This window comes from Doryrhamphus excisus, linkage group LG6 (assembly GCF_037039965.1).
Source record: "Doryrhamphus excisus strain RoL-2023G ecotype Guam linkage group LG6, RoL_Dexc_Guam_v1.1, whole genome shotgun sequence".
In the NCBI taxonomy this organism is placed as follows: Eukaryota; Metazoa; Chordata; class Actinopteri; order Syngnathiformes; family Syngnathidae; genus Doryrhamphus; species Doryrhamphus excisus.
Window position 1 is genome coordinate 5,425,929 of NC_136362.1, and position 26,112 is coordinate 5,452,040.

The 26,112-nt window shown below is 56.4% G+C and overlaps 5 protein-coding genes and 1 non-coding gene across 12 annotated transcripts; 3 read left to right on the plus strand and 3 right to left on the minus strand.

Annotated features, from left to right (window-relative positions):
• Window positions 1–121: 121 nt before the first annotated feature.
• fbxo7 (F-box protein 7) lies at window positions 122–5,846 on the minus strand. 5 transcript variants are annotated; one of them, XM_078791228.1, is made up of 10 exons: window positions 5,828–5,846; window positions 4,326–4,448; window positions 4,017–4,209; window positions 3,716–3,940; window positions 1,460–1,604; window positions 1,315–1,398; window positions 1,141–1,236; window positions 894–1,070; window positions 789–823; window positions 122–723 (listed from the first exon to the last, which is right to left on the minus strand). In XM_078791228.1, exons 1-10 carry the CDS (start codon window positions 5,839–5,841, stop codon window positions 421–423), a joined length of 1,395 nt encoding a protein of 464 aa, XP_078647354.1. In that variant the 5' UTR covers window positions 5,842–5,846; the 3' UTR covers window positions 122–420. The 5 variants fall into 5 exon arrangements, with proteins under 5 accessions (XP_078647354.1, XP_057923459.2, XP_057923458.2 ...); XM_058067476.2 differs by lacking the exon at window positions 5,828–5,846 and adding an exon at window positions 4,815–5,760 and having other exon boundaries at window positions 4,326–4,552; XM_058067475.2 differs by lacking the exon at window positions 5,828–5,846 and adding an exon at window positions 4,815–5,759.
• Window positions 5,426–8,465, plus strand: rtcb (RNA 2',3'-cyclic phosphate and 5'-OH ligase). 2 transcript variants are annotated; one of them, XM_078791226.1, is made up of 12 exons: window positions 5,426–5,625; window positions 6,337–6,410; window positions 6,482–6,551; window positions 6,619–6,718; window positions 6,778–6,934; window positions 6,993–7,149; window positions 7,229–7,388; window positions 7,446–7,621; window positions 7,710–7,898; window positions 7,959–8,069; window positions 8,138–8,257; window positions 8,317–8,465. In XM_078791226.1, the coding sequence occupies exons 1-12, from the start codon at window positions 5,533–5,535 to the stop codon at window positions 8,422–8,424; spliced, it is 1,515 nt and encodes a 504-aa protein (XP_078647352.1). In that variant the 5' UTR covers window positions 5,426–5,532; the 3' UTR covers window positions 8,425–8,465. The 2 variants fall into 2 exon arrangements, with proteins under 2 accessions (XP_078647352.1, XP_057923456.1); XM_058067473.2 differs by having other exon boundaries at window positions 5,427–5,625; window positions 6,337–6,415; window positions 6,484–6,551.
• A 3,453-nt stretch (window positions 8,466–11,918) lies between these two features.
• Window positions 11,919–19,811, minus strand: xpot (exportin, tRNA (nuclear export receptor for tRNAs)). 2 transcript variants are annotated; one of them, XM_078791224.1, is made up of 25 exons: window positions 19,645–19,811; window positions 18,864–19,017; window positions 18,708–18,790; window positions 18,587–18,643; window positions 18,461–18,530; window positions 18,176–18,394; window positions 17,496–17,680; window positions 17,258–17,426; window positions 16,958–17,194; window positions 16,845–16,883; window positions 16,710–16,772; window positions 16,505–16,629; window positions 16,294–16,438; window positions 16,094–16,213; window positions 15,919–16,013; window positions 15,768–15,837; window positions 15,458–15,696; window positions 15,079–15,364; window positions 14,480–14,669; window positions 14,282–14,398; window positions 14,094–14,209; window positions 13,977–14,024; window positions 13,843–13,914; window positions 13,714–13,767; window positions 11,919–12,338 (listed from the first exon to the last, which is right to left on the minus strand). In XM_078791224.1, the coding sequence occupies exons 2-25, from the start codon at window positions 18,948–18,950 to the stop codon at window positions 12,312–12,314; spliced, it is 2,913 nt and encodes a 970-aa protein (XP_078647350.1). In that variant the 5' UTR covers window positions 18,951–19,017; window positions 19,645–19,811; the 3' UTR covers window positions 11,919–12,311. The 2 variants fall into 2 exon arrangements, with proteins under 2 accessions (XP_078647350.1, XP_057923404.2); XM_058067421.2 differs by having other exon boundaries at window positions 13,714–13,770.
• A 151-nt stretch (window positions 19,812–19,962) lies between these two features.
• Window positions 19,963–25,014, minus strand: LOC131125685 (potassium voltage-gated channel subfamily A member 1). Its single transcript, XM_058067474.2, has one exon. It carries the CDS (start codon window positions 24,351–24,353, stop codon window positions 22,890–22,892), a length of 1,464 nt encoding a protein of 487 aa, XP_057923457.2. The 5' UTR covers window positions 24,354–25,014; the 3' UTR covers window positions 19,963–22,889.
• rpl18a (ribosomal protein L18a) lies at window positions 19,967–21,603 on the plus strand. Its single transcript, XM_058067497.2, has 5 exons — window positions 19,967–20,118; window positions 20,847–21,026; window positions 21,091–21,220; window positions 21,291–21,400; window positions 21,476–21,603. Exons 1-5 carry the CDS (start codon window positions 20,101–20,103, stop codon window positions 21,566–21,568), a joined length of 531 nt encoding a protein of 176 aa, XP_057923480.1. The 5' UTR covers window positions 19,967–20,100; the 3' UTR covers window positions 21,569–21,603.
• Window positions 20,640–20,772, plus strand: LOC131126995 (small nucleolar RNA SNORA68). The gene has a single exon (XR_009129483.1). It is a non-coding gene; the product is annotated as a small nucleolar RNA SNORA68 (small nucleolar RNA).
• Window positions 25,015–26,112: the final 1,098 nt, after the last annotated feature.

The following is a 26,112-nucleotide window of genomic DNA, read 5'->3' on the forward strand; positions in this document are numbered from 1 at the left end:
ACCCATTGTTCTCAGACAATGGGTGACGTCATTGTTTCCCGAAAAAATACGCCGCACACCCGCTTTACAGATGCAGGTAAAGAGGATTCATTGGTCATATGAATGAATCATGAACAATGAATGAATAATGAATGAACAATTCCATTGTAATTCCTATTGAATGAATTATTCCAATGGAACTTTCAGAGTTTAATGTAAGGCACCACAACAGAAGCATCTTTCACATTCTTGCCAAGAAAAGTAACATTTGCAGACAAAGTGCTTTTCAAATCAGCGCGACGACGCAACGGCGAATCATCAACCGATGTCATCATCATCAGGGTCAGCAGCCCGCCATGATGGCGTCGTGTGAAGCGTCGCTACGAACATTTCGTCACGTTCAGGAACGGGGGCCGGCCGCCACATTCCCACAGCGCCAGGTCAGATGAACCCTTGTCTGACGTCAGCCGCCCGAGCGCCACCCGGTGGCGGTCGGGGGTCGCTGCGCCGCCGTCGGCGCTCGCTGTCCAGCGAGCTGTGAAGAGGCGGACCGATGGGGTCGTAGCGAGGTGTGGGAAGCACGCCGTAGGGGACGGCGGGTCTCAGGTCGTATGCGCCACCGATGATGCCAGGCAATGGCGAGTAGGGGGCGGGACTGAAGATGTGGCGATGGATAAGGGGGAGGGAGCAGGGCCGGTCCACACATCCTCCTTTTTGGCGGAACCGGTAGAAACTTTTGTAGAGCTACACACACACACACACACATTGGCGTTGATGTTGCCATGGAAACGTTGACAGCTGAGACTGACCTCCTTCCAGTTGGTTTCTCCCTGCCAGTTGTGGTCTAAACAACAAGGAGAGGGGTCACATGACAAGATGGCGTCACACATCCACACGAGACGGCGCGGTCTCACCGCTGAAGTCGCGGCGCACCAGGTGTCTCCAGAGCGCCGGGTCGTCGGTGGAGGCGTGCAGGTGCTTGCAGACGGCCGACAGTCTCACCAGCGAGCGCACGTCCAGCAGGCGCAGCACGAGGAGGAGGAGCTCGGGAGGAAGCGCCGCCAGGCCGAAGGCCACGGGCAGAGACAGGGCTGCCGACGCGCTCAGTGGTCACAACTCAGGCTTGGAGGGAAAGCCAACATGGCGGCGGCGTGCGCTTACCTTCACGTGTGGCGGCGATCAGCGGGTACACCAGCTGGTCTTTGAAGACTCGCGACAGTCGACTCAGGGACATGAAGGCGGCGGCCGCGCTCTCGCCTGAAAGACACGAGTCACTGAGGGGGAACGCCACCCGCGCTCGTGCGCCGCCCGCATCCGCCCATCAACAGCTCTGACCTGGCCACGCCTCCGTCACGTAGCTGGAGGGGTCCACGCACATCTTAGCCGCCATGCTGGCGCTGTCGCCCACCTGCAGAATGGCTGTGAGGATGACGACGGTGAGGGTCTTCATCAGTGAGGAAGGTCAACGTGTTCCACGCACCTTCGATGATGAGCATGGGCCTCATGCGCACCGCCACCACCGTAGCCACGCCCCTTTCACACAACGTGTGCGTGTACTGGAGTCTGTAAGCTCCACCCCCCGACCGCCATTCAGCTGGCATCTCCGTGGCCTTCACCTCGCTATCCTAGAAAGACGACAACACGCTGACATCACAACACGCTATCTATATGTAACACGCTGACATCACAACACGCTATCTATATGTAACACGCTGACATCACAACACGCTATCTATATGTAACACGCTGACATCACAACACGCTATCTATATGTAACACGCTGACATCACAACACGCTATCTATATGTAACACGCTGACATCACAACACGCTATCTATATGTAACACGCTGACATCACAACACGCTATCTATATGTAACACGCTGACATCACAACACGCTATCTATATGTAACACGCTGACATCACAACACGCTATCTATATGTAACACGCTGACATCACAACACGCTATCTATATGTAACACGCTGACATCACAACACGCTATCTATATGTAACACGCTGACATCACAACACGCTATCTATATGTAACACGCTGACATCACAACACGCTATCTATATGTAACACGCTGACATCACAACACGCTATCTATATGTAACACGCTGACATCACAACACGCTATCTATATGTAACACGCTGACATCACAACACGCTATCTATATGTAACACGCTGACATCACAACACGCTATCTATATGTAACACGCTGACATCACAACACGCTATCTATATGTAACACGCTGACATCACAACACGCTATCTATATGTAACACGCTGACATCACAACACGCTATCTATATGTAACACGCTGACATCACAACACGCTATCTATATGTAACACGCTGACATCACAACACGCTATCTATATGTAACACGCTGACATCACAACACGCTATCTATATGTAACACGCTGACATCACAACACGCTAATTTCAAGTCACACACTAATATCACATTCATGACATTCATAACATTCACTTCATGCAAGATGTCACAACATGCTAACATCATGTAACATGCTATCTTCGTGTAACACACTAACATAACATGCTGACTTCATGTAACACACTAACATCTTGACACCCAAACTTCATGTCACACTAACAACACGACACGCTAACTTCACGTCACATGGTAACAATAACAACACTAACTTCATGTCACACGGTAACAATAACTACATGCTAACTTCATGTCACACCAACATCTCATGATAACTTAACATGGTAATGTTACAACACCCTAACTTCATGTAACACACTAAAATCACAACACCCTAACTTCATGTGACATGCTAACTTCATGTGACACACTGACATCACGACCCCCTAACTTCATGTAACAAGCTAATATCACAACATGCTAACTTCATGTGACAAGCTAATATGACAACATGCTAACTTCATGTGACACACTGACATCACGACCCCCTAACTTCATGTAACAAGCTAATATCACAACATGCTAACTTCATGTGACAAGCTAATATCACAACATGCTAACTTCATGTGACACCCTGACATCACGACCCCCTAACTTCATGTAACAAGCTAATATGACATGCTAACTTCATGTGACACACTGACATCACGACCCTCTAACTTCATGTAACAAGCTAATATGACAACATGCTAACTTCATGTGACACCCTGACATCACGACCCCCTAACTTCATGTAACAAGCTAATATGACAACATGCTAACTTCATGTGACACACTGACATCACGACCCCCTAACTTCATGTAACAAGCTAATATGACAACATGCTAACTTCATGTGACACACTGACATCACGACCCCCTAACTTCATGTAACAAGCTAATATGACAACATGCTAACTTCATGTGACACACTGACATCACGACCCCCTAACTTCATGTAACAAGCTAATATGACAACATGCTAACTTCATGTGACACACTGACATCACGACCCCCTAACTTCATGTAACAAGCTAATATGACAACATGCTAACTTCATGTGACACCCTGACATCACGACACCGACACATGATGTCACACACCAAGTGCAACACATGAGAACATGCTACCACACCAGATGCCAACATCAACATGCTAACATGGTGCTGCTTCCATCACGGTAGCAGTATTAGCACATGGGACCACGTTAGCTCACAAGGTCACAACACGCCAACACACGACGGTAATGCGACACGCTAACATTTCAAGTCAACACACTTGAGCAGCTCCATGATCGACCTGCGGCGTGAATCCCGTCTCCAGCATGAGGAGGTGAGCGGCCACCACGATGGCGTCGCTGGGACAGGTGACGGCGGCGCCGCGATAGAGCAGCTCCAGAGAGCGCGGCGTCTGGCCTTCGCCGGCCTCGCCGCACAGCATGGGTTCCCAACTGAGGACAGGCGGCGGTCGGGGGCCGGAGGAGCACGACGCCTCTGATGGGTCGGAGGGGGCGGGGCCACAGCCCTGCCGAACAAAGACGCCACGGTGACCTTTGACACGTCCACTGGCGGCGACGTCACGCGTGGTTTCCATCACTCACCCCGCTGGAGGTCATCCCGGCCTGCCCGCCAGCCGTCGGCTCGGCGGGGGGCTTGCCTGGCGAAGCGTCCACGGCGCCGGGAAGCAACACGCGGATGAGATCTCCGGGGACCACGCCGCAGGTCGACAGCCTCTGGCCCGCGTCAGAAAGGAGCTCGGCGCCGTTCAGAGAAAGACCGAACTCCACGTCCCGACTGGGGAGGACCAAAGGTTAGACGTCAGTTAGCAGGAGCTAACGGGAACCAAGTGTTAGCGCGTGCTTGTCGTTACGTCATTTGTTGCGACAACGTGATCAAAAGACGTCACAGACCTCAGGCCGTGGGAGGGCAGCAGGACGCCCTGGATGTGTTCCGTCAGCTCCTTCAAAGTGGACTCGGGTCCGAACAGGTCCACTTTGCAGGTCTGCTTGCGGATGCGGACACGCAGCTTCATGCTGACACGACACATCGCGATTTATCACCTTTCATCGTCGTGTCGTGTCATGCTACTCCATCTTGGCTATTTCTCATGAGTCACGAACGTTGTTTTCATCGTCAGCTGGCCTCGGCAAAACAAACCTCGTTCGCGTCATTCAACATTCTAGCGCATTTTAGCCCGGGAAATAAATACAACCTTTTGGATAACCTTTTGGATAAACAGGTGAAATTGAAACGGTAACCTCCAAAAGGGACGCTCGGTTCTGTTTTCACTTCTTCGCATTAAGCTCACGGCTCAGTCAAGCTAGCTGGCTAGCTAGCTAGCTAGCTACTAGCTAACTCGCGTACGGGTTCCAAAGCAAACATCAAATCAAACATTTTACCTGATCAGAAGACGACACACGCGAGCTTTGGGTCTGAGCTTCTTCCGTCAACAACTTCCGGTTTTATAAAATAAAAAAGGGCTTAGAAACGAAGCCCCGCACACTCCCACTCGTAGCTCTCCTCCGGGTCATTTCTATTCCACCCCCTCCCGCACAAAGTCGTAAACAACTACGTCTACGGCACGGCCGATGTCGTAAACAACTACATTTACGGCACGGCGGATGGAAAAAAAACACAACACTGTCCACAGATGTCCCCCAAATACTTTTACGTGCAAATAGAAACACTTAAGTGCAGTTAACTATACAGCTATTGCTGTGTACTCACATCTACGGCAGGGCGAATGTCGTAAAGAGCTGCATCTACGGCACGGCGAATGTCGTAAAGAGCTATACGTATCTACGGCACGGCGAATGTCGTGAAGAACTACATCTACGGCACGGCGAATGAAAAAAAACACAACCCTGTCCACAAATGTTCCCCACAAACTTTAAGGTGGAAATACACACACTGAAGTGCAGTTACATATACAGCTATTGTTGTAAGAGTACTCACACTCAGCAAACTATACCACGGCGTTTGAAATCGTGGCAGGCGCTGCAGGGTTTAAATGCTAGCGGGCTTCCGTAGCATCCCGTCGAAATGCCACTTGGTATCACTGGACAGCAACTAATGCGGAGTATTAAAAACGCACTTCTTTTGGAATAAAGCGCAGTAATGAGTAGAAATTACAACGACGAGCTACAATATGTGGACAAGATTTCCACAAACTGCTGGAGAATTAAGAAGGGTTTTGTTCCCAACATGCAGGTAGATATCGGCGCTGTTAGCTACTTAGCTAGGCGGCATTTTGGCTACTTCCGCTACCTCTTTATGATTTATTATGCACGACTGTGAAATACGACTCGGGCTTCGATGATATCTCTTGAACAGCTTAGATGTTATTATCTCGAGCGAGTTCGTCAACCGTCAACTAAGTGTGACAGAGTGAAAAAGGAAAGCTAGAACTTACTAGTTAGTAAACATGCTTCCACGTTACACGGATGGCGCAGGGGTCGGCGTTTTACACTTCCTGGAAATGGATTAGGAATTTATTGCGATACCAAAAAAGTCCACAAATTAATAATTAGTAATTTTTTAAAAACGTTTTTAATAAGATTACTATTTAAGAAACCCTTTTCTTGAATATTCAAATGGTATGCTGACATTAGGACTTTATTCTGGTCACATTTTCATGTGACATTTCTTCTGGTCAATTTTCCATGTAGATGAATTTATTCCACTAATATGGCTCCACCCTCCACACAAAGTTGCAGAAATGTACACTTTTTTTAGTTTCGTCTTATTTTTCCTGTAAATGAGTCATTTTGTCCCTACTTTTGATGTTTTTTTAATGTCTTTAATATAATTTTTTCTAATTTATTCCCATCACATTAGAATCCCCCCCCCCCAACCTCCTCTGTCATATTCCATATTCGGCCAAGGTTATTCTGGTAAAATGCGTGAAATGAAACGTTTCAGGTGGAAGGAATCTTCTACGTCAACGACCCTCTGGAGAAGCTGATGTTCGAGGAGCTGAGGAACGCGTGTCGAGGAGGAGGTGACGTACTCGCTTGGCTGGGGCCGACGTCTGGGTGCGGCTCACCGACGTGTTCTACTCCTCCACAGGCGTGGGCGGCTTCCTTCCCGCCATGAAGCAGATCGGGAACGTGGCGGCGCTCCCCGGGATCGTCCACGTGAGTACACGCCGGTGCGGTGTAGCCCCGCCCGCCTCCGACCGCCATAAGCCTTTTGTCTCCGCAGAGATCCATCGGGCTCCCGGACGTCCACTCGGGATATGGTTTCGCCATCGGCAACATGGCCGCCTTTGATATGAACGACCCGCACGCCGTGGTGTCTCCAGGTGAGGACGCACGCACGCACGTGGGTGGAGACGACAAAGCAGCGTGTCTTATCGTGCAGGCGGCGTGGGTTTCGACATCAACTGTGGCGTCCGCCTGCTGAGGACAAATTTAGACGAGCGAGACGTGGAGCCCGTCAAGGAGCAGCTGGCCCAGTCGCTCTTTGACCACATCCCAGTGGGCGTGGGCTCCAAGGGCGTCATTCCCATGGGGGCCAAGTAAGTAGGGCCACCCGGCCCCGTTGGGCGTCTGCCCTGACCCCGTGTGCGTGTGCAGGGACCTGGAGGAGGCGCTGGAGATGGGCGTGGACTGGTCCCTGAGGGAGGGCTACGCTTGGGCCGAGGACAAGGAGCACTGCGAGGAGTACGGGCGGATGTTGCAGGCCGACCCCACCAAGGTATCGTCCAAGGCCAAGAAGAGGGGCCTGCCTCAGGTACAACTTCCTCTTCCTGCCCTTTCGCTGTAAAGGCAGCCAGCCGCGCAGCGCTCACGCCCGTCGATTTGCGCCCCAGTTGGGAACCCTGGGAGCAGGAAACCATTACGCCGAGATCCAGGTGGTGGACGAGATCTACAATGACTATGCCGCCAAGAAGATGGGCGTGGACCACAAAGGACAGGTGTGCGTGATGATCCACAGCGGCAGCAGAGGGCTGGGACACCAGGTGGCCACAGGTAACCAGTCCTTGCCCGTGTCCACGCCCCGCCCCAGCTGACGTCCGCCCTTGACAGACGCCCTGGTCGCCATGGAGAAGGCCATGAAGCGGGACAAGATCGTGGTGAACGACCGGCAGCTGGCCTGCGCCCGCATCACATCCCAGGAAGGCCAGGACTACCTGAAGGGGATGGCGGCAGCCGGGAATTACGCCTGGGTCAACCGCTCCTCCATGACCTTCCTCACCAGACAGGTAGCGCCGCCGCCGCCGCCGCCGCCGCCGCCGCCACACGTGGGACGCCGTTAGCTTGCTAGCGCCAACGCCGCTCGTTTGTGGGCAGGCCTTCTCCAAGGTGTTTGGCACCACGCCGGACGACTTGGACATGCACGTCATCTACGACGTGTCCCACAACATCGCCAAGGTGGAGGAGCACATGGTGGACGGGAAGCAGAGGACGCTGCTGGTCCACCGCAAGGGGTCCACTCGCGCCTTCCCCCCCCACCACCCTCTCATCCCTGTGGACTATCAGGTAAGCGGCCCGCGTGTTCGTGTCGGGATGCGCGTGTGACCTTGTCTGACCTTCCCTCAGCTCACGGGCCAGCCGGTGTTGATCGGGGGGACCATGGGGACCTGCAGCTACGTCCTGACGGGGACGGAGCAAGGCATGACGGAGACGTTTGGCACCACCTGTCACGGAGCGGTATGCGACTTCCCCATCCGCTTCCGGTCCCAGACTCCATGTTAGCTGATTAGCTTCCTGGCGTGCAGGGTCGCGCGCTGTCTCGTGCCAAGTCCCGGCGGAATCTGGACTTCCAGGATGTCCTGGACCAGCTGGCCGACAAGGGCATCGCCATCCGGGTGGCGTCACCCAAGCTCGTCATGGAGGAGGTGAGGCCCGCTGCCAACCTTTGACCTCTGGTACCACAGCTTTCTCCCCCCGTTTTCAGGCTCCCGAGTCGTACAAGAACGTGACTGACGTGGTGGACACGTGTCACCAGGCGGGCATCAGCAGGAAGGCCATCAAGCTGCGACCCATTGCAGTCATCAAAGGCTGAAGACCCGCCCCCATGACGTCACGAATGAATAAAACATTAAAGATGATTCTTGCTTGATTCTTATTCCATCGCGCGTCACGCGCTCCTGTGACGTCACGCACGTGTCAAAGCTTTGCTCTTTAAAGCGGCCATAGTCGCTGGGCGGGGTGGGGGGGGGCGCGTCCCTCGCGCACGTTGAGGGCGAAAAGCATGGCGGACGTCTACCGGGTCCACGCGGAGCTCGTCCTACCGATCGTACGGATCCACCTGCAGCGGGTCCTGGCGGCCCAGTGGGTCATGCTGGCGTCGGGGACCACCGACTCGTCCACGCACGTCCTGCTGGCCGACATGTGCGCACGCGCCACGCACAAACTGTGCACGCACGCGCTCAGGATCATCATGGCCGATCTTCCGGCACCCAAGAGAGGCGTTAAGATCCAGGTGGAGGGCGGTCTGGGCACCGTGTTGGGGTGGGCGCTCAACGTCTCGGACCAGCCGAGCATCAGCTCGGAGAAGCTGGACTCTCTGGTCCAGGAGGAGGTGCGTCAGCGAGTCAACGTCACCTTGGCGCCGTGGCACATGGCCCCGCCCCTTTACGTGCCGACTTCCTTTACCAAGACCGACGTTCTGGCCAAGATGGTTCTCCTCGCGTGCGGGGCCCTCAAGGTCTACCTGAGCAAAGGGATGCCGCAGGCGCACGGCTTCCGCTCGTGCTGGCGCCTGCATGGCGGTCACGAGACCCCGAAGAGCGGGTACGCGTGCGCGGTGGACCAGGAAGAAACCACCGAGGCGGTGACCCAAATCCTCCGCAAGTGGACCAGCGCCGAGAACGTGATTTCCGAGCAGGAAGTGACGAAGGCAGCCGTGGGGATCGTGGAGGCGATCGCCAAAGACCTGCACTACCCGGAGCCCACAGAGGGGGGGCACATAGTGTCACCCAAGCCTCAGTTCAACCTGTCGCTCATCAAGGAGCCGCTGTCCCGCTTCTTCCGGTCCACCTGCCCGGAACCCGCCGGTAGCGTGGAGATTTCCCGCCAACACAACTTCCTTAACTTCTGTCACAGGAAGTTTGATGAGATGATGTGCGAGCTGGAGATGGTCCGCTACCAGTGCATGCTGCCGAGCCGGGACCAGGTGGCCCACCCGCAACGGCCCCAGCTGGACTCCCCGCCCACCTTCAGAGAGATCCGCTCCCTCCTGGAGGACGTGTTCTGCGAGGGGGCGGCGTTGGCCGGGGACGGCAGAATTGACATGGACGGGCTCGGACGCGAGGCCGACAGGTTCTCCCACGAACTGGCCACCAAAATGTACGGCTACATGACCGGCAACCGGACCCCGGTCCAATCCCTGGAGGTGTGGAGGCACTTCCTGGAACCGCTCGTCTTGGAGGTGGACCAAAAAAACACCAATTTTCTCCAAATCCTCATGAAAATTCTGGACGATTCTGCCAAAAAGTTTGTGCAACAGCTTCTCCTCTGGATCAAGATGGAACCAGCCACCCGCCGTAACCATGCCGACGAGGTGTACGGCTGCTTGACCGAAATCAATGCGTTTGTCACCGGGATGGCAAGCCACCGGAGACGGTTGGAGGACGCCCCCCGCAGGCCCGAGAGCCTCTCCCCGGATGCCATTGGTGACTCCTTCCCAGGGAGGACCATCAGCTCCGGAACCAGAAGTCCAGAGACCAAACTGGAGGTCCATGTCCAGGACACCCCGAGACACCAGGACACCACTGGCGATTCCTGTCCGGATGAGGTCACCTCCAGAACCATAAGTCCAGACATGAAGCTGGAGGTCCATATACAAGACACACCCCGCCCCCAAGACACTACTAGTGATTCCTGCACCCAAAAGATCAAGTCCAGTACCAAGACTTCAGAAAAAAAACGACAGGTCCATTTTCAGGACACGCTCCAAGACAGCAACGGTGATTCCTGCTCAGACGAGGAGGCCGCCCCCAGAACCACGAGTTCACAAGATAAACTTGATGTTGACTTGCAGGACGCCCCCCAACCCCGAGACACAGCCGGCTATTCCTGCTCAGACCAGGTGGTCACCTCCAAATCCATGAATACAGAAACCCAACAAGATGTTGACGTGCAGGGCGCCCCCATCCCCCAAGACACCACTGGTTCCGACTGCTCAGATGAGGTCGCTACCACCAGAACCACAAGTCCAGAAAGTAACCCGGAGGTCTGCTCACAGATGGCCCCTGAATCCGAACCTCCTCCTTGGAATGCCAGCGATGAGTCCTGCCTTGAGGGAACAGTCGTCTCTGGAAGCAAAACCTCCGAAAGCACACCACGAGAGGCGCACTTGCAGGAGGCCCCGCCCAGCCCCATTAGTCCACCCCGAGACCCCAACAAAGACTCCTGCTCTGGAACCGTAAGTCCACAAAAGAAACTGGAAGTCTGTGTCCAGGAGGACTTGGATTCCTTTGAGGTCAAGAGTCCACACCCAGTCATGCCTGATGATTCGTCACCCGAGGCGGTCCCCCCTCGAGCCAAAAGCCCAGAGGCCAAGCAGGACTTGGATGTCCAGGAGCCCGATACCAAGGCTTTGGACTTGACCACTGACTCTTGCTCGCCGCCACCCCCGCCGCCGCCCCCACCACCTGTGTCTGAGGTCAACACAGCCAAAACTGCGAGTCCTGAAGTTAAGGTGGACAGCCAGTCCTCAGGTCCCCGGCTGCCCCACGGCCAGTCTACGCACGACAAGGTCCCCACCAAAAACAACAACTCTTTTCCAAAGACCCCGTCCGCAGAAACCCAAAGAGAATCTTGGCCAGCAAGACCCCAGCCACCTTCAGCCCAGGACAGACCCACTACCCCGCCCAAGACCCCGCTCCTAGAAGAGTCCGTGCAGCAGAAGCCGGTCAGCCCCAAGAGTCTGGACTCTTCGGAGGCCCCCGAGGCCACGCCCACAGGGGTCCCAGGTCACGGGAGCCTCCAAACCCAGCCGGAGCCACGGGCGCAGAGCCCGGCCCTGGAAGTTCCTGTGTCCCCGTTCCGGCCCATGTGCACAGTCCACGAGGAGCTGCTGACCCTGGTGGACGTTCTGATGGTGCAGCTGTTTGCCGGCCTGCCCAAGTCCCTCTGCCGCCTGGTCCACTCCTCCGACACCCTGGCCACCGTCCACAGGGTGTCCAAGAGGATGACGCGGGACGGAGTCCTGCTATCGTGGACCAAGTTAGGACCCTGCAAGGTCAACCAGATGGTGAAGGAGGTGATCAGGGAGCTCAAGCACGACTTTGGTTCTTCCCAGAGGCTGGTGGACGTCTTCCTGTCTGACAGGGAGAACTTTGAGAACGTCCTCTTCAAACTGCTCATGTCCAAGTTGGACAGTCTCCACCACAAGCAGGACGACACCCGAGCCAGGTTGCAGGCTGTGGGCGGAGTCTTCCTCAGCACCTTCTGCATGCGCGCCGAGAGCAGCGAGGACTGACGCGACCTTCCGTGACCTACATGACCTTCTGTGATGTCCTGCTCGAGATGAAAATAAAGTCGGGAGTGAGAAAATGCTGAAGTTTGATTTATTTACAACTCTGTCAACTTTTATTGTCTCCGTTTGTCAGAGAAGAAAAACTAAAGCCGGGAACGTGGGTCTCCTTGCTTCCGCCTCGTTCCTCCTGTGGAACCAAAACATCTTCATCCAGCAGCTGAGATGATTGACACATCATTTGCATATTAAATTAAAGAAAAAACTAAAGTAAACAACATCAGCCCTTTTGTGTACTTTCTCCACGCTGAGCCGCGGCTCTCGAGAGTTCAAAGTTGACGTGGACAGCTCGTCTCGTGGCGGCCCCCCCCCGCTGGTCCCCCGCTGCTCCCGCGCCGCTCCCCCGCCGTCCTCTGACGTGGCGGGGACCTGGGGGCGGTGCGAACAGCGGCTCCTATGCTAACCATCTCCTACAGCTTGGCTTGCTGGAAGAACGCCTGGGGAGGGAGGGGGGGGGGGAAGCAAGGTCAGTCTAGGGGTGTCCAAACTGCGGCACATTCTGACAATGTTACTTCAACAGGAAAAAGCAAAAGTGGGAAAGAAATCCGTGGGAAGATTGCATGTGCTGACCAAGTCCCAAAATGATGAATGGAAAAGGAAACTGGAGAAACACGACAGGCTGATCCAACCTTCATGTGGGGCTCGGCGGGGTGTGGCCCCCACGTGCCTGTGTGACCTCCCTACAATGCATGGATGCCTTGGTGTTGCAGGAAGTGCTACATGAGGTCTGGCATCGGGAGGAACCCAGGGCCAACCGCACCAGCATATGGTCTCACTAGGGGTCTGAGGACCTCATCTCGGTACCTGATGGCGAGCTCACGGGGAGGGCTGTGCGGCCCTCCAAAGAAATGCCACCCAACACCATTACTGACCCCACCCACCGCCAACTGGTCATGCTGGAGGATGTTGCAGGAAGCAGAACGTTCTCCACGGCATCTCCAGACTCCGTCACGTCTGTCACATGGTCAGTGCCAACCTGCTCTCATCTGAGAAGAACACAATTTGCCAATGTTGGTGTTCTCCTGCAAGACGTGGGGGGCCCTCACTCCGCCCTCGTGGAGTCTGGGTCTGACTGTTGGAGCAGACGTGCACGTTTGTGGCCTGCTGGAGCTCCTTTTGCAGGGCTCCTGCAGTGCTCCTCATCTCCTGATGGACCGGCCTGTCTCCTGGTAGCGCCTCCATGCTCCGTGACATAGCCGGCGTTGATGTCCCACACGGAAGGTTGGATCAGCCTGTGGAGTTTCTCCAATTCCATTTGGACTAGAACTCCAAATCCAGACCTCCTTGGTTGGTACTTGTTGATCACCTTAGTCAGCACATTCAACCATGGAAAGAAGTATTACATTCATTCAGATCTACAGCTATTTTCCAGAGCAGTGCATTATGGGAAAGATCGATCATGGAGGACGAGGGGAAGCTGAACGTGGGCGACCATGTTCTACTGTAGATGACGGCTAGAAACACCTTTCTCTGATGTCTGCTCAGGCCATCTACGAGCCGACCCCCCCATGGTCTTGTCCTTTGGCTGGTGACCCGAAGGACAAGATGGCGGCCCCAAGAGAAGGCCTGGCCTGGTTAGAAACGTTTCATTTTTATTTGGCCGTTTTCCAATTGAAAGAAACTTTTAAAGCTTTTTCATTTTTCCAGAATAAAATTGATAAAAAAAAAGACTTGTACTTTTTTGAATGCTTTGATTTTCCAATTCCAAAATGGTCCTGAGATTGTCTTGATTTCAGATTTTAGATGTGACATAACGCGAATGATGTTTTGTTTAGAAGGTAGGATGGATTTAGGAAAGCGAAGCAGAGCAACCTTCATGTAGGTCTTGAGGACTTTGACGTCGGGCTGCTGGAGGACGTGACACAGCTCCTGGGGGAAGGCACAGGAAGCTCACACACCCGCCTACTGAAGCCCCGCCCCCACCATGTGAGAAAGTCTGACCTGTGCGATGTCCGGAGACACGTGGAGGGAGGGCAGGTAGTCGTGCTGCAGGAAGTGCACAAACTCCGCCCCCTGGCGTACACAGGCAGCATGTTCAAGATGGCGGCGGTGTGTGTGTGTGCGTGTGCGTGTACCTGTTTGAGGTGGATGGTCTTCAGCGTGATCACAGCCTCGGACAGCGTCTGAAAGGTCACACCCACGGTGAGGGCGGAGCCTTGAAAGGACAAAAGGCGGCGACCGGTGGCACTCACCAGCACGGTCTGAGCGTCGGAGAGGTCAAAGGTCGGCTTGAGGGGAGCCAGGAAGCAGGCGGGAACGATGTGCTTGTACACGAAGTCGGAGAAGCCCGGCATGCCGTCTTTCCCGCCTGTGGGCAGGATGGCAGCGTCAGTACGTGTGTGATGGCGGGGGCGGGGGGTCGGCGGGGGCGGAGTCTCACCCCAAAGCTCCACCAGCTTGGCCAGGACGATGAAGCAGGTCTTCTGGGCCACGGGGTCTGGGAAGTCCACGGCGCCCTGGATGATGGTGAACACCACGCGCTCCATGTTCTCCGGCCCTGCGGGATAGGAGAAGCTCAGAACGCAGGGGGGAGGGGGGAGCAGGGCTGAGCCCCAAGGGGCGGGGTCGGAGGTCTCACCCTGGTTGGCCATGACCTCGTTCATGCCGCTTCCCGCGATGGTCTGGATGAAGGAGAAGTAGCTCCTACGCAGCATCTGCTTCTCCAGGGCGGCGGCCTGGTCGTTGTCCTCGGCTGGACGCCCCAGCACCTCAAAGATGGCCAGCACCAGCGGCATGAACACCTGCTGCAGGAAGGGAGACACCTGCCGCTGCCGTGGCAACCGCACACACACACACACACACACACAGTTTCACAATGTGCCTTTTCCCATTCATATTCCAACCTACTTTGATCTTCCCAACATACGCCTTTTCCATTTTGGATATTTTCCCCCAACTTTGTCCCCTTCATATCTTTATTCTCCTAACGTTGCAACGTCTCCCACTAGTTGAGGTGACGTCCCCCCCGCTATGTGGACCTTGGCGTTGGACCACCACCTTCCCCAACTGGAAAAGCATGTTGTTCCTTGAACATGGCAGCTTGATGCTACGAAGCCCACGTGACCTTTCCCCCTCCTTCCTGCAACATTCCAGCTTTTCTCCTGGGGGGTTTATCTAAATTCCCAACACCGCCATATTCCCAGCATCCAATTCCAGCAGCAGAGCTTGGCTTCCTACTTTGAACTTGGCGGTGATCTGGCTGATGAGCGGGATGAACTCCTGCAGGTCTTTGGCCTCGCAGTCCTTCAGCATGTGTTCGGAGGCGGCAGGGATGAAGGGCAGCACCTCCTCCTCCAAGCAGATGATCATGCGGTGCAGGAAGGAGCGCACGCAGCCGCGCAGCACCCCCCGCTGGACGGGGCAGCCCAGTGCGGGCAGGAAGGTGTGCAGGCAGTCTCTGTAGACTTCCGTGCAGCCGCACTGCTTCACCGTCTGCTTGTTGCTGAAGGCCTTGCTGGTGCGACTGCAAAGGGGGGTGGGGGTGGGGGGCGGGGGGTTGAGTTTCCGTGCGGGGAAGACCGACCGACCGCACGCGGCGTCAAGCGAGCCGGCTCACCTGGCGAAGCCGACGGCGTGGCTCAGGCAGTCGGCCACGGCGGCCTGCCTCTCCTCGTCCGTCTCCAGAGGGAGCTTGGCGAGCAGCAAGCGGAAGGCGTCCATCAGCGGCGCCAGCAGGCCCCTCATCAGCGCCTGCTTCCTCTCCACCGGGCTCTCGCCGCTCACGATCAGCACGCCAGCCGACTCGAACATGAAGAGCTGGTCGTCGTTGGTCAGCAGCGCCGGGAAGCCGTTCTCCTGTGGGGATAAAGGCGCTAGCTAGCGGGGTGTCACTCGGGCCCCGGGGTCTTCCTGGGGTGCTCACGTACGGGAGGCGCCAGCTCCAGCAGGTCCTGGATCCGGGTCAGGATGTCCTCGATGAAGGCCGTCATGTGTTTGCTGCGTCAGGGAGACGTGGTACTGTAGTACTGCAATACTACCTGTGCGTGTAGTATGGTGGTACTATGACTTGGTACTCACTGTAGCGTTTTGATGAAGCGGGAGAAAAGGTACGCCACCCGACTGCGGACTTTGGGACTGTTGTGTCTCAGTCCTCTGTGGTCCAGGAAAGCCATCTGAGGCACGCCCCCACACACACACACACACACGTTGAGGGGGGGCGGTGATGACATCATCCGAGTCAGCTGACGCTTACCAAGACGTTGGGAATGTGCTGCGGCTCCACGATGAAGAACTTATCGTATCGGACGACCGTTTCAAAGAATTCCAGCGAGACGGACGTGTGCTGGTAGCCGCTGACGCCGCACGTCACCAGCTGCTCGCGGGAGACAAAACACCGTTAGACGCGCCACGCCACTCCCACGCCACGCCAGGAGTCGAGGCGACGCAACCGACCGTCCTCATCATGTCCTGCAGGGCGCCCGTCTTCACCGCGTCCCCGGAGAAGTGGGCGCCGTGAGATGCGGGCAGCGCCTCGCCCAGCATGTACAGCAGGCGCACCGCCACCTCCACCTCCATGAAGGCCGCGCTCTGCCAGTTCCTGAAAGACAAGACCAATCAGAGCGGGCGCGGCGAGCGCCTCGGGGCCAGGTGGGCGGGGCCTCACTGCATGGTGCTGGTGAAGACTCGGCGGACGGCCTCCAGCAGCAGTTCGGGGGACACCTGGGCCAGACGGTCCAGCAGCATCTTCAGCTGCTTCCTGTACTCCACAAACATGGCTTCATCCTCGCCCTGACGCACACAGCCGCCATGCCATCAACTCGCCACGCCGTCAACTCGCCACGCCCAGCCGCCCGCCATCGCGCACCTACCTCGTTCTCAAAGTTGTATTCGTCGTCGTACGTCAGCTTCTTCATGACCGCCAGCATGATGGCCTGATGACCACAACGCCGCTTTAGTGCCGCTTTAGTGCCGCCATTGGCTCGCTCACACGTGCGCACACTCACCTCCACGTTGCTGTTCTGCCGCTCGGTGAGTTGAGGGAGCTGCGGAAGCAAAGAAGAAGATGAGCAGGAAGTGGCGCGAGCAGTGGGCGGGGCCAAGAGCGGAGGCGCCGTGCCTGTTTGAGGACGTGCAGGTAGTCGTAGCAGAATCCCACCACGTTGGCCGAGATGTCGTCGTCCTGGTGGACCAGCAGCTGCAGCATCAGCGTCACCTTGGCCTCCATGGCGTGGAGCGTGTCGGCGGCGTCTTTGACACTTCCCGCCTTGACCAGCTTGGTCCAGCTCAAGACCAGACTCTGGCCCATGCCGTTGACCAGACGCGAGAACTTGGCCAGGAAGTCCACGTCTTCCTCCTGGTGGCGATGAGGAGCGGCGTGGGAAGGTGCGCTCGGGCGGGCCCACGGCGGGAAACTCACCTGGTCCATGTTGAAGAATCCTGCGGACTGCAGGACTTGGCACAGAGACTCCACCAGCTTGGTCTTGTCCACGGGGTCCATGCCCTTGTTGACGATCTCCAGCAGACAGTCGCAGGCTTCCTCCCGCAGCTCCTCCACCGACATGTGGCTCAGCAGCAGGTTGACGAACCTGCCGAGACCACAACAGACCGCTACGGACCGGAGCTCGCGAGCGGGCGTGACGTCCGAGGCCACTGACCGCTCGTTGGCGATGAGGCTGAGCTCGATCCAGGACACATAGGCCCCCACCACCTCCAGACACTGGCAGGTGAGCTCAGGGTGGCTCCTCTGATACGTCTGCAGGATCTGGAACCAGGACTCCACCAGGCTGGGGATGCACTGCTCACGCATGCCGTCTTTGATCAATGTGTTCCTGCGGGTCTCCTGGACAAAAACACACACTTTTAACTTCCTGTCTGCTAAGACGGGGGGGTCCACACCGCAACCCGGGGGGGCTTTTTTACTGGCACATCATCAAAGTATCACTAAGCTGCAGCCCTTCCATATTAACACCAAGAATAATGTGTGAATACAGTCACGATACACGCAGGGTAGCGGCGCCGGTAAGACGCAGGGTAGCGGCGCCGGTAAGACGCAGGGTAGCGGCGCCGGTAACACGCAGGGTAGCGGCGCCGGTAACACGCAGGGTAGCGGCGCCGGTAACACGCAGGGTAGCGGCGCCGGTAACATGCAGGGTAGCGGCGCCGGTAACACGCAGGGTAGCGGCGCCGGTAACACGCAGGGTAGCGGCGCCGGTAAGACGCAGGGTAGCGGCGTCGGTAAGACGCAGGGTAGCGGCGTCGGAAAGACGCAGGGTAGTCAATAAGAAAGTCATAACATAATGGGAGGGACTGTTGGGGGGTGGGTGGTTGTCAGTACCTCGGGGGCGTGCAGGATGTCTCGGTCCACCACCTCGGCATCGATGGCCATGAGAGTCCTCAGGTAGATGTCCAAGCCGTGGGGGTTGTCGCCCACCAGGGCCAGGATGTCAAAGAAGAACTTGGGCCACAGGGTCAGGTACTCGGTGATGAAGGTGAGAGCGAAGACCTGGGCAGCTTTGTTCCTGATGAACACCTTCTCAGGCTGACTGCTCATCAGCTGTGGAGACACCGGTTAATCAACGCCACGTCTTCACCATGACGCCCACCCACCCCCACCACTAACCTGCATCTGCAGCCACTTCATCAGCGTCTCCCTGATGAGCTGCTGCTGGGGGCCGCTCAGCCCGCCGTGTCTGCAAGGCCACGTGTCAATCATTGGGCACCACACGCAACAGCCAATCAGGCTTACCTGAACTTGATCTGATGCTCCAACACTTGGAAGCAAAAGAACTTCACGTGGTCATCACTGGACACAAAGACAGCGTGTGAGGTCACGGTCACATGACACACACGTGCACGCACACACACACCTGTAGAGGCCTTTGGCGAGCGCCTGTGCACACACCTCCCAGGCATCCTGCGACTCCTTCAGCTGCTCAAAGTACGCCATAGCCTGAGGGACACACGCCACATGTACACGCCCGTGACATTATGGAAGACCCCCCCACCCCAACGCAGATTCTCACCCTCTGCCTGTAGCGGGCATCGGCGTTCGGGTTGAGCCCCAGCAGGGCCTGCTCGTCCATGACTGCAGCAACAGACTGGCAGGCCATTCGTGGGTTAGCTTTGCTCCACGCTCACCGTGCTCCTCTCTGCCCACCTCACCTGGCTTCCTCTCATCTGGCACACATCATCATCATCATCATCATCAGTGTCACATGACCCGCATCACACTTCCAACATCAGACAGGGGAGTTTGTTTTGCTTGGTTCCTCGGTCAATCACGCCAACAAGTGGACTCTGGGGGGAGTGTTTGCTAGCATTAGCATTGGAGTGCCACCACCAAAAGAGAGTAAGAGAACAACACATATGTCATTATATATAATATCAGGAATAAAGCCATGATATGAAGAGATGAAAACTACAGCTGGGAAAAGGCTGACGTTTCAAAGCAGTTTGGTGTCAAATGAAAACTCTTTCAGCCCGGATGTGTTGATGTAAACACGTTGAGTGCACGCGTCAATCAAACATGCTAACGAGAGGAGCTAGCTTGCTAACATGAGCTGGCATTAGCGTCGGAGTCCACCCCCCAAGCCCCCCACCCTCTCACGGGTCATCAGCGTCGTGACACGCAAACTAACCGGAGGCGTCGGGAGGCGGGGGGGCGTCAATTTTGTTGTTTCATCAAAACCCAGACGAGCGTCCCCCCCCGTCCATCAATCACATCATCGCTAAAGCACGACGCCCGCTCGGCGTCCCGCCGGGAAAGACGGCGGGAGAACGAGGGGGTCGTCCGGTGAGGCTCACCTTATTTTGACCACAGTCCGTCCACGGTGGCCCCCGTCCCCCCAGAGTTAGACCAGTCTGAGGAACGCAGCGACGTCTAGAAAGCGTCACAAGTCACTCGCACGAGAGGCTGTGCGGCGTGTCTCTTCAGTTCGCTTCCGGTTCCTTGACCCGGATGTACTTTAACGGCAGAGCGCAGGCGCTGAAAATATTTACTTCGACACGCGAGTGTTTGGTAAGCGTTACAAAATGTAGACATAGACGTCGACATAATATATTCTCTTAAAGGCTATCACAAAAAAGAATTTATTTCATATTTGAATTAATTTATTCCTCAAAGTCAAATAAAAGCAACTTGAAAGCATTTGTTTTGTGTTGGCGGTGTTCGACCGGAAGTCCCTCCCCTGGTCGTCCATTTGACATGCGCAGTCTCCGCCCTCTGACTTCCTCTTTTACTGTGGCTGAGCGAGAGACACCATGAAGGCGTCCGGCACTGTACGTAAAATGTCCCGTTTACACTCACAAAAAGACAAAAGGACAATCCCGCGTGTGTAGATATCGACCTATAACGACGTACGCATCCCGTTGTCGCGTGGATGTGTGTGGAAGCCTCGTTGTAAGTCGATTGATTTCACGTTTTTCGCTCCGGTGTCTTTTTTGAGGGGTTTCCAACATGGCGGCTGTGGCGCCATGTGGATGACGACGACGCGAAATGGGACCGTGTAGCGAAACGAGGACAAAACGTTAAGCTGCGCTCTTGTTTGTGTTGCTTAAACGTATCATCTGGTTTGCGTTTGGAACGGATAATAAGTTCTTGTTCGAGCGGCGTGCCGGCGGAATGCTAGACTAGCTAATGCTAACAGCTAACGTGGAATATTAGCGTGAAATGAAAGCCGTGCCTAGAGTGTTGGACTCGAACCTGCCTTCATGTTCATCTGTGTCGAAGTGGTGGCGCCTCGTGTAAAGTTCGATTTGAGTCCCGCACGTTAATGTAAATGTAAATGTATGAGGTTGTGTTTGCACCCAGACCCAAAGGTCACATGATCCCGATGGTGTGATTTTGCCTGGTGTGCAGAAAGCAAACGTCATCCTTGTCGCCTTTCTCTGATGCTGCAGTGCCGGTGAAAGTGAATTCAAGGACGGACATGTTTACATCTGATCTGGACGTGTTGCCCGTTGCAGATACTCACTAGGATGTTCACGTTAACTTGTCGTGTGCGCAGCTCCGAGAGTACAAGGTCATCGGGCGTCTGCTGCCCTCTGCCAAGAACCCGTCCCCCCCTCTGTACCGCATGAGGATCTTCGCCCCCAACCATGTGGTGGCCAAGTCTCGTTTCTGGTACTTTGTGTCCCAGTTGCGGAAGATGAAGAAGGCGTCTGGCGAGACGGTCTACTGCGGACTGGTACGAGCCTGGCGGCGTCGACCTTTGCCCTCGATAAACGTGCATTCACACCGGCTGTGTTCAGGTCCACGAGAAGACCCCCCTGAAGGTGAAGAACTTCGGCATCTGGCTGCGCTACGACTCTCGCAGCGGCACTCACAACATGTACCGAGAGTACCGCGACCTGACCACCTCCGGAGCCGTCACGCAGTGCTGTGAGTCACCTTCGGCGTGGCCGTACGTAGCGTATGTTTTGTGTGCGTTGAACGAGTCGTGTCCTTGCAGACCGGGACATGGGAGCCCGCCACCGCGCCCGCGCCCACTCCATCCAGATCATGAAGGTGCAGGTCATCGCTGCCAACAAGTGTCGCAGACCGGCCATCAAGCAGTTCCACGTGAGTTTTGTCTTCCCGCTTCCCGTTTGCCCCCTCACCCAAAACTGAAGCTGACTCCACCCCCTCCTCCCGCAGGACTCCAAGATCAAATTCCCGCTGCCTCACCGGGTCCTGCGCCGCCAGCACAAGCCTCGCTTCACCACCAAGAGACCAAACACCTTCTTCTAAACGTGTGGCAAATAAAGTTTTCTTGTGGAATGAAACGTGGCTTTTTCTGGACTGGCTAGCGTGCTAGCATCCATAGCATCACAGAACACAACAGCAGTCAACACATGAGTGGGATGGAAACGACATTATTTCCCTAAAAGTTGCCCCATGCTACTAACAATGTTTGGTGTTGTAGTCAAGTATTGTTTTTGTATCATTTTAGTGTTTGGAGCACCAAGCTCCTAGTCAGGTTGTGACCGCAGCTGCTCAGAGCGCCCACACGATGGCGGTGTTCAGCAGCTTGTGGCTGTTGGCTTCTACTGCCCCCTGGTGGGCGATCATGGAATCAGCTGGCGCAATATCGTGTCCGATCATATGGAGGAATACAGTATTTCCACTGGCCGCCATTTTGCTTTTTTAACTGCACATTTCAAACAGTTGGTCATGTGACTTTGAAGCTGCCGATGATTCCTGAGTCATGCCCCCCAGCACTTTCCATGTGGCAGAATAGGACATCACGTGGTGATTTTTTTGGGGGGGGGTTGGCATAGGGACACGCCCCCTTTCTCACCAACGATTCAGCCGTAACGTGCACGTGCGCTATGTCCTAGCTTGTGGCTAATGCTAACGCTACCAAGAGGAGAGCAGTGATTGGTGAAGGTCGATGGTTCCAGCGCCCGTGAATAATTGATCTGAAGGTGGTGTCACATGACCAGGCGGCTCGGGTCAACTTGCTCGTCTCCCGCCAGTGAGAGAGGTCGTGGCGACCTCTGAGGGAGCTGCTCGGAGCACGGGAACTATTTTGGACCTCCTTGCACGTGCGCGACCACCAAGTAAAAAAAAAAAAAAGAAAGTTTATTGAAAGTGCGGCTATGAGTCGTGAACGCTAAACACGCATGGTATTCTGGGAGGTTAACTACATCATCGCCATGGTAACACAGCAGACACAAGAAAAACATCAACGCCACTTTTACCCGGGTCAACATGCCAAACGTCTGTCATGCAAAAGGTCACGTGAGGATGCGGAGGTCACGGTCATCATCATCGTCATCATCGTCATCATCGTGAAGGCACTTGGCGGTGGGGGAGGGGTGAAGGCACTAAACGCCGCCCTCACGGCGACCCCCGTGCACGCAGGAAGCGATGAAAGGAGGCAGCATGCTGATGGGGAGGGGTCTCGGCGGCCACGCCTCCTCCAAATGTCAACAAGGAGTTCCCAGGACCTAAAAACAAGCCGGGACAGAATTCCAGCGCGGTCGTCTTTTATTCCAGGAAGTCTGAAAATAGAACATCTCGTCAACACGCCAAGGAGGCCAGCTGCCGTCGCCGTGACAACAGCACGTCACACGTCCGTCAGAAGCTTGGCGCCGTCCACGCAGTTGCGGCTGGGCGGCGTGCAGTTGGCGCCGCGCAGGTTGGCCTCGCGCAGGTTGTCGATGCTGTTGTCGGCGTACTCGGACTTGCTGAGCAGCGAGGAGGCGTCGTCCGGCGCCAGGTTCTGCTGGCTGACGTGGAGCAGCTGGGCCTGCTCCTCGCCGTCCGTCTCGCGGTGGTAGAAGTAGTTGAAGTTGGACACGATGACGGGCACGGGCAGGGCGATGGTCAGCACGCCGGCGATGGCGCACAGCGAGCCCACGATCTTTCCCCCGATGGTCACCGGGTACATGTCGCCGTAGCCCACCGTCGTCATGGAGACCACGGCCCACCAGAAGGCGTCCGGGATGCTGGAGAAGTGCGACTCGGGCTCCTCGGCCTCGGCGAAGTAGACGGCGCTGGAGAAGAGGATGACGCCGATGAAGAGGAAGAAGATGAGCAGGCCCAGCTCGCGCATGCTGGCCTTGAGGGTCTGGCCCAGGATCTGCAGGCCCTTGGAGTGGCGGGACAGCTTGAAGATGCGGAAGACGCGCACCAGGCGGATGACGCGCAGGATGGCCAGCGAGGTGGCCTGCTCGCCGCCGCCCCCGCCGCCGCCCCCGCCACCTTTGCCCTCCTTGTCGTCCGGGTCGTCGGCCAGCTCGGTTCCGAGCGTGATGAAGTAGGGGATGATGGCCACCACGTCGATGGAGTTCATCATGTTCCGGAAGAAGGCCATCTTGCTCGGGCAGGCGAAGAAGCGCACCAGGAGTTCGAAGGAGAACCAGATGATGCACAGCGTCTCCACCATGAAGAACGGGTCGGTCAGCACGTCGCTCCTGTGGGCGCCGGTTCCGTTCCCCGCCGCCCGCCGTCGCTCGCCCGCGTCCTCCTTGAGCTCGGGCAGCGTCTCCAGGCAGAAGATGACGATGGAGATGAGGATGACCATCACGGACACGATGGCGATGCCCCGCGCCGGACCCGAACTCTCCGGGTGCTCGAAGAGGAGCCAGACCTGCCGCTGGAACTCCTTGTCCGGCAGGGGGCGCTCCTCCTCGCGGATGAAGCCCTCGTCCTCTCGGAACTTCTCCATGGCCTCGGCCCCCAGTTCGTAGAACTTGATCTCCTCGGAGAACATGTCCAGCGGGACGTTGACGGGCCGCCTGAGCCGGCCTCCGGACTGGTAGTAGTACAAGATGGCGTCGAAGCTGGGCCGGTTGCGGTTGAAGAAGTACTCGTTCCGCAGCGGGTCAAAGTATCGCATCCTCTTCTTGGGGTTCCCCAGGAGCGTGTCCGGGAAGTGCGCCAAGGTCTTCAGCTGCGTCTCGAAGCGAAGACCCGACACGTTGATGACCACGCGCTCGCAGCACTCGTGCGCGTCGCACTCGTCGTCCTGCAGGTGACCCGGCAGGGTGGCGCCCTCGTCCACGTGGTCCGTGGACACCACCGTCATGCTTGGGGGGAGGGGGGCGGAGGACAGGAAGTGCGAGGTCGGAGCAGCGGGCTCTTAGTGAGCCTCCATCATCATCATCATCATCTTCATCACCTGCAGGAGACAGACATCTCAATGCGTCCTTTGCCGTCACTCAAACGTTCACTCGCGCTCGCGCTCGTGCTCGCGCTCCACGTCGTCACGGTGTCGTTTTCCCGCTCTCACGAGCTCGCCGGACCCGCGCACGACCGGGCCGAGTTCCGCCAACCAGCGGCTGACAAACATGCTGGCCATCACGCGCACGGAGCCCGCAGCGCCATCTTCCTCCTCCTCTTCCTCCTCCTCCTCTTCTTCTTCTTCTTCGGCTCGGCGGTCTTTGTGGATCAGAACCGTGAGAAGATCCGGCAGCGGAGCGCGGGTCCGTGCACGCTCATCGGAAGCATATTGTCGCGTGGAGGGGGGCGGGGCTAAGTGCTGGGGTACGACGCATTGCAGACTCACTTTTGGCGCCACAGTGAGAGAGTCCACGGACCGATCTGAGACCAGCAGCGGGAAGATTCCAGTGTTGCCATGGCGACTGTCTCACACAAGGAAGGTCCAATGACAGGCCGTCAGCCGGGAGTTTAGAGTTGAGGTGACCTCTAACCCGAGAGGAGAGGATGGCTGCAAAATGTCAGCCCCCCCCCCCACCCCCCACCCCCCCAATAGGAAGACATGGCGGGCGGCAGCTGCGCCCCCCCCAATTCATAAAGCCTCCTTATGTAACGCCGCCCCACACTATTTTTAGGCACAGTAGCATGCGTCCCCTTCCAGACGGCCACGAGCCATTATTAGCGTCACGTGACGGCCACAGACGGGAGGGCACCCCGCGTCAAGATGGCGGCCACCGACCTGCTTGCGACATCAGGTTTCAACCCAGACTTTCTTGGTCACGTTTGGACCCATGATCACGGGACTTGCCCAAAACGTTTTCCTTCCAAAATGAAAGCTTTTCAAGCATAAACATAAACATAAACATAAGCATAAATACGAGGTAGGGTTTATGTACAGAGAAGACGCATCGGAAGATGTGTCGTACTCACAGTGGCCACCGGGGGTCACTGATGAACAGGAGGCCCCATGTTGGGTCATATATGTGCTGGAGTGCTGTGGCCATGCTAGGCATGACAATGGCGTGTGGTGTCGAGTTGCGTGCGTATAAAATATTCACCTCATGCAGGCTGGAAGACGACACGCAGGATCAGGAGCTCAACCTCTGCGACCTCTGACCCCACATGCTCCCGGTCCAGTTCCGTCGGGCTCGTGTTGAAGGAAGCGTGACGACAGGAAGGTGGACAGGAAGTACAGCAGCACCTGCCGGCCCCTGGCCCCACCACCGCCAGTCATGTGGGCGGGCGTTGCCGTGGCAACAAGAGGGCTTGCAAGTGCGGTGCATCACGTGACCGCGTGTGTTATCTCCTCCATGGGACAGACAGCCCAGTGAAGCCGAGGAAGGTCACAGGTCATCATTCTGGACTTCCTGTGTGCTGAAGTCTTCCTGAGGGCCTTCGTGCGTGTGCTCTGGAGGCGGGGGGGAGGGGTGGGGAGGAGGGGACGGGGGGGGGGGACTCCTGCGCTCACATTTTCCACTCCGCCGCTCATCCGGCACACACGCACCGGGTGCTAAGCTAACGCTAAACACTCCCGGGGCTCCTCCAACGCTCGCCGTCTGGAAGCGCTGTCGTCTCTTGGGGTCACATGACTCAGCCGCTGTACATCCGGGGTGGGGGTTGGGGGCCTT